Raw genomic sequence first — 11,723 nt, forward strand, 5'->3', positions numbered from 1 at the left:
CCAACACACACACACACACACACACCAACAGGAGTCAGTGTGGGATTCCAGTGTGATGTTGTCATGTGCAGCTGTTTGTCCCCAGGGCTCTGTGTGTGTGTGTGTGTTAGTGTATAAACACACATTTGCGTCACAAACTGGCAGCTCTCAGGGTGATGGGGTGTGGGGGGGGTTCCTCTCCCACCCCCACACCTGCAGTTAAAACCAGGTTACCGTGGTAACACACAAGTAGCCGAAACAAACAGTGGCCAAGGAGAACACACGGAACAGATCAGAAAGTTGAAAATGTTTCAAAACGGTCCTGTCAAACAGTGTCACTTTTTGTAAATGTTGACGAACTCTGTTCAGAAATGTAGAGCAACTTCTTTTTTTCTTTTTTTTTAGAAATGTTAAGTAACATTGTAGATTGACCTTTTAACTGAAATCCTTTTTTTTTGTTCCTGCTCTAAAAAAACACATGAAATCACAAAGGGAGAAAGTTCCTCATCCCAGTTTCCTTAATTAAACATGCAAATAGTACCTGGTACTGTCTCCAGATCGTGCACGCTGCTCCTTTGATTGAACCAAATATCTTTCCAGATACTGTTTTTACTGTGGTAACGAGCTCCTAAAAAAAAAAAAAAACTTTACATGTAAATAAGTGATGCGTGGTGACGTCACACACTCAGCCCGCAGGTAACGTGTAGTCGGCCCTACACCGAAGAGCACGCGCCGGCGGTCTGAGAGCGGCGCGTGCACCCTACTGTTACACACTGCGTATCATTCCGCCTCTTCCCGCCTCTGTCTCCGCCCGAAAAAGACAGACCGTGTTCTGTGTCAGTCTGGAGCCGGTTCTGCTGGAGCTGCTCTCTCTGTGGTCCTGGTCCGGTTCCGGTCTTCGTTTGTAGTCCCGCTGCGTTTTTTTTCCTTCTGCTTCTCCAGGTCCTCCCCACCTACTCGGTCGTGATGGACTGGACGGTCCCGGTACTGGTGTCGCTGCTCTGGGTTCGGTACTCAGCTGGAGTTCCAGGCGAAGCAGAGGTTCAAGGTACAGAAACAAACAACAACAACAAAAAAGTACCAGGTTTCGGTGTAACGAAGTACTTTTGGAGTCAATTAATCTATTAAAGTGATGAACGTATGGACTAACGGCTGAATTAGAATCAACCAATCGGGTTTCAGATATTTTCGAACAGTTTAATTGAAGTTTGTTTGTGCTTAATATTTCATTTATTAATTTTTTTTCGTTGAAGTAGAATGTAGAAGTGACTTCTTGAACAGTAATGTTTATATCCATGACGTGTAAGGAATATTGGTGTCACAGTGAAGTCAGACATGCGTTCGTGAGAGGGACCACCATCAGGTTCATCGGGACCATTAAAAAACCTGGAACCTTCTGAGAAGGTTCTCCATTTTCCACCTCCTCTCTGTCCTTGTTAGGAGGAGAAGAAGAAGGAACAGGAGCCGAGCTTTGTTCGTGAGGTTAAGCACTTCTGGAAGTCTGTTCACTTCTGACTGACTGGTAGGAAACTCCAGATATTCAGTGTCTGTCACCATGACAACTCTTCAGTCAGGTATTCAGACCTCAGAGAGGAAATATCTGCAGTTTTCCACCAGTCATTCAGTCAGTAGTAAAGAAACCAAAGCTCAATTGGCCTGTTGTTAAATTTCTAACAAGTATAAAGAACTGTTCAAATGGACTTAGGGTTCTTTACACAGGACGCATCTATTAAACGTTGTATGACACAGATATTAAATGTGTCTGACAGAAGAAGTTACACAGTAAGATTTGAATTTGTAGGATTGACCCCTTAAAGTTTTAAAATGTTATATATTTTATATATATATATATATAATGTTTATTTTTCTGGAGTCTGGAGGTTTTGCAACCTTTCAGATGTTGTACAGAAGAATCTCCCTGAAGTATCGCAGATGACCTCAAAGTTCTTCAAAACAGGAAATACTGTGCTCAATGTTTGGTTTTCAGTTATGAATCACTGTGTTGTTAATGCTCAGTTAATAACTGGAGATTATTCCTCGCTGTGGGACCAATGAAGGACTGAGATTCTCACTATAGTGGTTAATGACTCTCGAGGGAAATAATGGCTGTGCTCTCCTGTGATGAATTGATTCAGATATTTTAATGTTCTACTCTTCTGGTGTAGGTAATGCACACTTTCCTTCTCTTATTAAGTGAATCATCTGGAAAGCAATGCTGATTCAACTATATGCTTTTGTGAATAAGTCGTCCACCATTTCTCAATCTTTCCAAAGTTATGCGAGCGGAACTACTTTTACTGTAACTACTTTCACTCTAGGGCTAGTTGTAAGATTCCAACCCTTCTAAAAGGTACTGCTAAGCTAATTATGTCTAATGCTATGATGAGTAAGGTGCAGGTCTTGCTGTTTATTTAAAAACTATCCACTTTCCTAGAGCTAATGCTAAGGTAACTATGTTTCGCACTTTCCCCAAACAGAAACAACAAATCCAGACAACGTGTATTGACATCATTATAACCCTGTCCATTGCTTCTCCTCCTCAGTGATTGATGTGCTGAGTCTCCAGGACTCCAGGCAGAGCGTAGCAGCGTTGGAGAAGCTGTCGGCCGGTCTCGATGTGCTCAGTGACCTGTATGTGATGTCCATGCTGCGGCTGCCGGCGAAACTGGGGGGAGTTTTGTTGGGCTTTTACAGCAAACAGGACAACAGAAAGTACCTGGAACTGGCCGTGATGGGCAAGATCAATAAAAGTAGGTGAGGTCCAAACAGTGGCTTTGTTGCTGCTGCTGCTGCTGCTGTTGATAACGCTCGGTGACCTCTTCACCTTTCCCCTCAGTCCTGGTTCGTTATGTCAAAGCTGACGGAAAGCTCCACACCGTCAACCTGCAGAACGCCAACGTGGCCGACGGACGAACCCACTCCATCATCCTGAGGCTGGGCGGTCTGCAGCGGCAACATGCCCACATGGAGCTGTATGTTGACTGCCGATTGGTTGATTCCAGCGAAGACCTGCCGCCGCTTGTGCCTTTGCCCCGAGATGCTGACCTGGTGGAGGTTCGACACGGACAGAAGGCCTACACCCGCCTGCAGGTCAGTGGTGAAAAACAGGATGAAATCATTAATGTTAGTGATGATGATGATGAATGCAATAATGACCGTGACCCTGGTGTTCACTTTCCGTCTGTAAGGGTGCAGTGGAATCTCTCAAAGTGGCTCTAGGGGGCAGTGTTGCTAAGGCTGGAGCTTTGATAGATTGTCCTTTTCAAGGAGACTCATCAAACTACAACACAGGTCTGCTCAGACACTCAGGTGTCTCATCTGTGTCCCCTCTGTCTCACACCTCTCTGTTTGACTGACTCTGTCCCACCTGTCTCATCTCTCTCATTTGTCTCAACACCTGTCCCTGAGAAAACTCACTTGTGTGTTGTCTTTCAGTGAACGGTGACGTAAACTCCATCTTGGGTGAGTTGTCCACTGATGTCAAACACCATAAACATGATCAGGTATCAATAATTACAGCTGATTGGTGTGATGATGTCATCCTCAGGTGACCACACCAAGGCTCTGATTGGACAACTGATCATCTTCAACCAGATCCTGGGAGAACTCAGACAGGACATCAGAGAGCAGGTGAGACCTCAGGACAGATCAGAGCAGATGGGACAGACAGGACAGACCAGGCTGGAGATGTGTGAAGACCTTCTTGTGATCTTGTCCTCAGGTGAAGGAAATGTCTTTGATCAGAAACACCATCCTGGAGTGTCAAATCTGCGGTGAGGCATCGGTTCTTAGTACTGACGGATGACAGAGGTTTGGCTAGACATCTGAGGACCTGATTGAAGCCCATCTATGTCCCCGCAGGATTCCATGAGCCTCGCTCCCGCTGCCTCCCAAACCCGTGTTTCAAAGGCGTGTCCTGCATGGACAGTATGCAGTTCCCTGGTTACATCTGTGGACCCTGTCCTCCGGGGACCACCGGCAATGGAACCCACTGTGACGACGTTAATGAGGTAAACAACAACAACAACAACACACGCAGCGGTGATGTGGCTGTGTTAGTAACGTGACTCACAGCAACACACGCAGCAGTGATGTGGCTGTGTTAGTAACGTGACTCCTCCCACTCAGTGTGAGGCGTGGCCGTGTTTCTCTTCCGAGGCCTGCGTCAACAGCATCGGTGGCTTCAGCTGTAAACCCTGTCCTCCTGGTCTGTGGGGGGCGCCACTGGTTGGTAGTGGACTGGACTATGCCAAGACACACAAGCAGGTCAGAGATACTCTCTCTCTCTCTCTCTCTCTCTCTTTCACTCTCTCTATATAAATATATATACTGTATATATATTCAGATAGACGTTAATCTACAGTATTTTGTGTAGTATATTGTTTATGAAACAATGTAAACAAGGTGTGTGTTTAGCACAGTGTCTGTATGTGTGTGTGTATTCCCAGGAATGCTTGGACATCGATGAGTGTGTGGACATTCCCGAGGTCTGTGTACCAAACTCCGTCTGCATCAACTCTGTGGTGAGTCGTCACTGTGCTGCACACAGTCCCCTGTCTCCCCCTGCTGGATAGACTCTGCATTGACGTTGTTCTTTCAGGGCTCATATAAGTGTGGAGGCTGTAAACCTGGGTTCCTGGGAAACCAGACAATGGGCTGCTATCCCAGGAAGTCCTGCAACACTCTGACCTTTAACCCCTGTGACGCTAACGCCCACTGCGCCATGGAGCGAAATGGAGATGTGTCCTGCAGGGTGAGGACTCCGTACACCTAAGATATCTCAGCCTATTAGCCAATGGTAAATGGTGTGTGTGTGTGTGCAGTGTAATGTAGGTTGGGCAGGAAATGGAAACACTTGCGGAATGGACACAGATATTGATGGTTATCCAGATCGTGCTCTGCCCTGCATGGACAACAACAAACACTGTAAACAGGTGAGCTAAGTGTTTGTTTGTCGCCACAGCAACAACAGCAGCTGGTGCTGTCTCTCACCTGTCCTCGTCCAACAGGACAACTGTGTGTTCACACCAAACTCAGGGCAGGAGGATGCAGACGGAGACGGCATCGGAGACCAGTGTGACGAGGATGCTGATGGAGATGGAGTCAAGAATGTGGAGGTGAGAGAACACCAGTCAAATGTCATGTCATGTGACCCCAGTGTGACTTCATCATCCTCTTTCTCTTTCTCCTCCTTTCCTCTCCTCGCCCTCCCCACTGTCCCTCAGGACAACTGCCGCCTGGTTCCAAACAAAGACCAGCAAAACTCGGACAGCGACTCTTTTGGAGACGCTTGTGACAACTGTCCCAACGTTCCCAACAACGACCAGAGAGACACTGACGTGAACGGTCAAGGGGATGCCTGTGACCTGGACATTGACGGAGACGGTGAGGACAAATAACCTGAAATTCAATGACATCAGTAGTGTGACAACGGAAACCCTATAAAATGATGCCTGGATTTTTTTTTTCAAAATGTGGGAATAGGATCTTGTGGGATGTTTTCCACATATGTTACTCACCTGCCGTCTTACCTGGGTGTATCTGTGCTCTTTGTGCGTTGGCGTTTAGGTATCCCAAATGTCATTGATAACTGTGCAAAGGTTCCAAACCCGATGCAGACGGACAGAGATAGGGACGGCGTTGGAGACGCCTGTGACAGCTGTCCAGAGCTCAGTGACCCTACGCAGGTCAGGATGTGTGACATCACAGCCTCAGGACAAATGTCTTCATCTGTGTCCCTCTGTCCTCATAACTCTCCGTCTTTGTCTCACAGACAGATGTGGACAACGACCTGGTGGGAGACGCGTGTGATACCAACCAGGACATGTAGGTCACAGTTTAGGTTCTAGGTCCATAGAGAAAAACAGTGATTTTTTTTTAGCTCACAGACATCCACAAGCCACGGAGAAAGTCAGAGAGTCTTTGTCTTCCTGCAGGGACGGAGATGGTCTCCAGGACAGCAGGGACAACTGTCCCGACCTCCCCAACAGCTCACAGCTGGATTCTGACAATGATGGCCTTGGAGATGACTGCGATCATGACGATGACAACGATGGTGTCCTGGATGACCACGATAACTGTCGACTGGTCGTTAATCCCAACCAGAAAGACTCTGACAGTAACAACACATCAATGTGTCGTCTGTTTAACTTGTCTGTTCTGCCCCTGGTCAAATCAAAAAGAATAATCATAGTATTAGCACCAAGATTGTTTTTAGCCCAGCTTAGCCAGAGTGGAGTAGTGATCTTTTTTTATCAAGTGTGTTCATCAAATGCCAAAAAAATTGTCTTTGCTGCGGTGACTTTGACAGTTCTGACCCGGTTCTCTCACCTTCTCAGTGAACGGCGTGGGAGACGTCTGTGAAGACGACTTTGACAACGACGCCGTGTTGGATACGTTTGACGTATGTCCAGAAAGTGCTGAGGTCACCCTGACGGACTTCAGAGCCTATCAGACTGTGGTGCTGGACCCGGAGGGTGATGCACAGATCGATCCCAACTGGGTGGTTCTGAATCGGGTAAGAAGACACAGTCCACCTGCTGGTCGTTGGCTGACACTAAACTTCTGTGGGTGGAGTCAGCGGTCGACATTTGAATTGTTCTTGTCCTCTACAGGGTATGGAGATTGTCCAGACCATGAACAGTGACCCGGGTCTCGCTGTTGGTATGTGTTATTGTTTTAGTCAGACACAGTGACATCATCACCTGTGATCAGTGTTTGACCCCGCCCTCACCGTCACCTGCAGGTTACACGTCGTTCAATGGCGTTGACTTCGAAGGAACATTTCACATCAACACAGTGACAGACGACGACTACGTGGGCTTCATCTTTGGCTACCAGGACTCGTCCAGTTTTTATGTGGTGATGTGGAAGCAGACGGAGCAGGCGTACTGGCAGTCCACTCCCTTTAGAGCGGTGGCCCAACCTGCCCTGCAGCTCAAGGTCTGTACCCGCCCACACCCTCCCTTTCATAATTGAACGGCTCTAAATCATGCTCTGGTCTCACCGTCTTCTGTCGTGTCTTCAGGCAGTGAAGTCTCAAACCGGTCCTGGTGAGTACCTGAGGAATGCTCTCTGGCATACAGGAAACACACCTGGGGAGGTCACGCTGCTCTGGAAAGATCCACGGAACATGGGCTGGAAGGACAAGACCTCGTACCGCTGGCAGCTGAGCCACAGGCCGCAGGTTGGATACATCAGGTAGGAGCGGCTTAAACTGGTCACATGACTGAAGACCAGGTTTAATACAGTGTTTTTTTATCTCTTGAATCTACCTGACAAATACGACAGGTAATCAACAAGCCCACTGTAAAAAAAAACACAGTAAAAAGTAGCAAAATACACTGTAAAAATACCATATATACTGTAAAGTTATATAAAAAGATACAATACAATATTATTATAAAATCCTCAAGCATGTCTACAATAAACACAATACATACTGTATTTAATTATATACAATGTATAAATAACAATATACAATATTATTATAAAATCCTCAAGCCTCACCGTGGATCAGTGACATCACAGTCTGACCTTCTGATCTGGAGGTGAGCTCAGGTCAGGCAGACCACCATCCTCGGATGGTTCTACACCGTAAAAATCTCCATGTTCTAGGGTGAAGCTGTTCGAGGGGTCGGACATGGTGGCTGACTCTGGCGTTGTCATTGACACGACCATGAGGGGTGGACGACTTGGAGTCTTCTGTTTCTCACAGGAAAACATCATCTGGTCCAACCTGCGCTACAGGTGCAATGGTAGGAACATTTTAAACCAATCACCTTCAGTGTGGAATGAAGGAAATGGGAACATTGATGGAAATGGGTTCGTGTGGAGTGAAGAAAATGGGAACATTGATGGAAATGGGTTCTGATCAGCAGCTAACAGGCTAAAGCTACACGGTTAATGTCACTAACACACAGGAACTAGCAGGTAAAAACTAAAAATAACTAACATGTAACAGCTAATAATTAAAAGCTAACTGACAAAGTTAATGTAGCAGCTAAAAATCTGATGCTAGACGCTAACCACTGCTGTTTGTTCTTGGTTTCAGACACAGTTCCTGCAGATTTTGCGACTCATCGTAAACAGATCCTGATGCACATTCAGGTCTGATGTCGCCACGCTATGCTAACCACGTTAGCAACAACAACTGCGCTCATCCATCGCCACAAAAGGAGAAGCAGCAGAAATCTCTGGACGGTTTACACTCGCAGACACTGAGTCACAGTGATGTCATCACCATGAAACGTGACATCATTTACAATGAATTATGATCCAGAAAAAAATCCAGGACCAAAACGGATCAGACCCTAGACCAGAAACTCGAGGACAAAACTGAACCAGAGCCTTGAAACTTCTTTAAGCCACAGCCAAACTCTGGACCAGTGACAGAGTTAAAACCAGAAACTGGACCCGAACCTGGACCCCGAGCAGGCGCCCTTCCCTACAGAATCCCCGATTAAATGAGACGTGAAGAAACAGTTTTTTTCTTTTCATTTTTGGAAGTTATTTTGGTCTTCCTGATCTGAGCAGTCATCACCATCCGGCCTTTGATCAAACCTCAGGATCTGATCACATGATGAAGACACATCGCCCTCCTTATCAATCATGAGCTAACAACATACTTCATGTTTGTTCACCCAAATAAAAAAAATGACTTCAACGTGGCTCCAGGCCCAGGGTTATTTTTCTGATCTTCTGTTTGGTGGTGGCGGACACAGGTGGAGGTTCCATGGTGGGGTCAGAGGGAGTGGGTGTGGTTAATGCAGTCCAGGCTTAAGTACAGAGCAGTTATTCTATTCACAGAATGTAATGCTAACTGATGAGCTAAACACTGATGTAACTCACTCTTCTTTAACAGAATCAGTAAAAATTCGGAGAAAACGTCATGGATTTGATGCTGTTGTAGTTTTATCCTGTTGGTGAATGTTTCTTTAAAAAATCATGTTTTTATTGATATTGAAATTTTGTTTTTGCTTCCAGGTCCAGTGTGAGGTCATGTTTGACTCAGTGGGAACATTTCGCAGGTTTTCAGTGAGTAAGAGAGTATTTTTAAGGTTTACAATTTAGTTTGGAATTAGGATCAAATTAGAGTTAGGAAAAGGATTAGGACTGGACATATAAATCTACAGTACGGAGGTGGGAATGCTGTACATCGATGGCGTGCTAACAAAATACGAAAAAGCCATGTGTATGTGTGTGTGCGTGTATGTTTCTGGCCATGAATGTGTGTGTGTGGGTCACGCAGCAGCAGCTGTTGGTGATTTATTTAGAAACGTCTGACGCTCTCAGTCAGCTGTGAAGACACCATGAGGCGAAGACCAGAACCAGTAAGAAGGCACAGCAGAGACCGGGACAGTCCTGGACCAGTTCTTTACTGAGACATGGAGATTTCTCAATGACCTCCTGGACCAGGTCCTGAAGAAACCTGAAAATCTGAGTGACCTGGAGAAGGCCCTGAAAAGTCTTTGGAGAACCCTGGAACCTGTAGTGTGATCATGGATGGATTCTGATCGTGAACCTCCAAGGTAAGAAACCCTCTGTCTGTATTTTCTCATCTCTGTTTAAGCTGGTAGCTAACGGCAACATTCATTAAAGTGTTAGGTTAGCGTAGCCTCGATCAGAGCACAAACACATTCGTCTGAGTCACTGGTACTGTTGACAGAATGACATAAAGACTTTATTTTAGAAATTTTAGAAAAGAACAGGATCGCATTTAGCCCGTCGCTCCATTAGGGGGCGCCACAGCAGTCAGTTCAGGTGCTCTTCTTGGCACACCTCATTCAGGTGAGGAGCTAAGGTGAAGGGTCGGGGGGTGTTGGGGTCTGAACCCTCTGTGTCTTCTGTTGGACATGAGGGGAAGGTTGTTAAAAAAATCTTCATCTCTGGGTGGATACAAATGTTATTGATTTATTCTGATGTGAATGATTAAATAGTTCTGACTACTGTGTCTTTGTATGAGCTGATTATGTGTGTGTGTGTGTAGGAGTGGGGGTAATACTATGGTTTAAATTTAACCACCCCCACACACACACACACACACACAGTCACTCTTGTCGGACACCAGCTGTATTTTTAACCCTGATGAGGTGCAGATAGTAAACGTGCTGTAGTAGAGATTTTCGTTAGCTGTTTGTTTGTTGTAATAGTACCACGGTACGGTACTACAACTGTTCAACAAGTTCTTTAAAATGTTTGTCCAACTTTGTCCTTCAGCTGACTCTCTGTCCTTTTGTATTGGTATGGACATTTTACAAATTTAACTTTTGACTCGGGGCAAAAATATTTTTTTCAGTCGTACTTGAGACTCACAGTACTCTGTGGGAAACTTCAACTTCTCAGTAGTTAATATGAGTGTGGTTCTACAAACCATGGCATCTGGAAGAGATTTAAAATGAAACTTTTCATTTAAGAGTGGCTTTATAATAATGATAAACTATATCGCTGCACAAATATATATATAATTGTCTCTGTAAATTAATTGGTGAATTCCTGATTGAATGGGATGACAACACTTGAACTGGTCCAGTCCATGTTTTAATAAGTTAACTCTAATATCCTGAGGGTTTTTTTCCCCAAGTTGTTCCTCATTTCTGAGCCTAGTTTGTTTGTTTGTTTGTGTGTGTGTGTGTGTGTTTGTGTCTCCAGTCTGAGGATGAAACCTGTGGGGGGTGTTAAGGGACACATACTACCATGGAAACGCTGCATTCTGTTGACACTGCTGCTGCTGCCATTAAGCTTCACTGAAGGTACACGAAAACACACACACACACACACACACACACAGACCTGTGGGCATCAGAACATCAGATCCCTGCAGGACGTCACCTCGACGTTCTGGGTCATACCATTAGATAAAACTCATACATGAACATTTACGTGAAATTATAATGGATAATAAGGGTTGGCTGTTATTGAATGTATTACTGTCGGTGATTATAGATGCTAAAGTAGCAGGAACCCAAAAACAGCTGTGTACATCAGAATAACGTTGCACTAAACGATTAACGTCTGCTGTTTAATTTTCCGTTTCATGTATTTCTTGGAATAGCTGCCATCCCTGAGTTAACTACTATTGTAGAGCTAATGCTAAGTTTGCAACGTTTTGGAAATTGAAGCCAACTAACGATCCTGGAGATAATACTATATTTACTAATATTGTTTTAACACAATGCTAAGGTAACTACTACCTTGGAGCTAATGCTAACATGCAGCCTGAAAATATTCCTATATCTTTTTCAAATAAAGCTAAGTTAAATACTGTCCTGGATCATATGCTAAGTTTACAAACTTTTGGAAGCAACACTGTGATATCTGCAGTCTTTGAGATAATACTACATTTATTACTAGTAAAGGTCCTATATGTATAACAGCAGACATTTTAACATCACATCCTTCCTTTGATCCAATGACTTTTGTTGTTCTACAAAATAATGTAGAAAATAATCTTCTTCCTTTCTCTGCAGCTGCAGCTTCCTGTCGTATCCTGAGGTGCAACTCGGACTTTGTTGCAGCAACGCTGGATCTGGGTGGTGGCGTTGGTGTTGGAGGAGGCGGGGCCGTAGGTGGGATGGGAGGTGGAGGTGGAGCCCCTATAAGCAGGGCAGCAATGAATGCTGGGTACTGCAGCGCTCTGCGATCCTACGCCACTTGCACCAGGAGGATGGCCCGGGCGTGTCGTGGTGACCTGGCCTACCACTCGGCTGTTCAAGGCATCGAGGCCCTTCTGATACAACACCGCT

General features: G+C 45.3%; 1 protein-coding gene across 1 annotated transcript; it reads left to right on the forward strand.

Moving 5' to 3' along the window:
* Window positions 1-610: 610 nt before the first annotated feature.
* On the forward strand, window positions 611-11,683 carry thbs3a (thrombospondin 3a). Its single transcript, XM_008322993.3, has 25 exons — window positions 611-1,027; window positions 2,523-2,729; window positions 2,816-3,069; window positions 3,168-3,270; window positions 3,415-3,441; window positions 3,527-3,609; window positions 3,701-3,752; window positions 3,841-3,989; window positions 4,108-4,245; window positions 4,428-4,502; window positions 4,580-4,732; window positions 4,803-4,913; window positions 4,989-5,096; window positions 5,205-5,364; window positions 5,548-5,666; window positions 5,753-5,805; window positions 5,916-6,097; window positions 6,318-6,496; window positions 6,594-6,642; window positions 6,725-6,921; window positions 7,007-7,179; window positions 7,597-7,736; window positions 8,033-9,509; window positions 10,630-10,730; window positions 11,448-11,683. The coding sequence occupies exons 1-23, from the start codon at window positions 946-948 to the stop codon at window positions 8,092-8,094; spliced, it is 2,856 nt and encodes a 951-aa protein (XP_008321215.1). The 5' UTR covers window positions 611-945; the 3' UTR covers window positions 8,095-9,509; window positions 10,630-10,730; window positions 11,448-11,683.
* The last annotated feature ends 40 nt before the right edge of the window (window positions 11,684-11,723 follow it).

Source organism: Cynoglossus semilaevis, chromosome 13, assembly GCF_000523025.1.
Source record: "Cynoglossus semilaevis isolate Cse_v1.0 chromosome 13, Cse_v1.0, whole genome shotgun sequence".
Classification (NCBI taxonomy): domain Eukaryota; kingdom Metazoa; phylum Chordata; class Actinopteri; order Pleuronectiformes; family Cynoglossidae; genus Cynoglossus; species Cynoglossus semilaevis.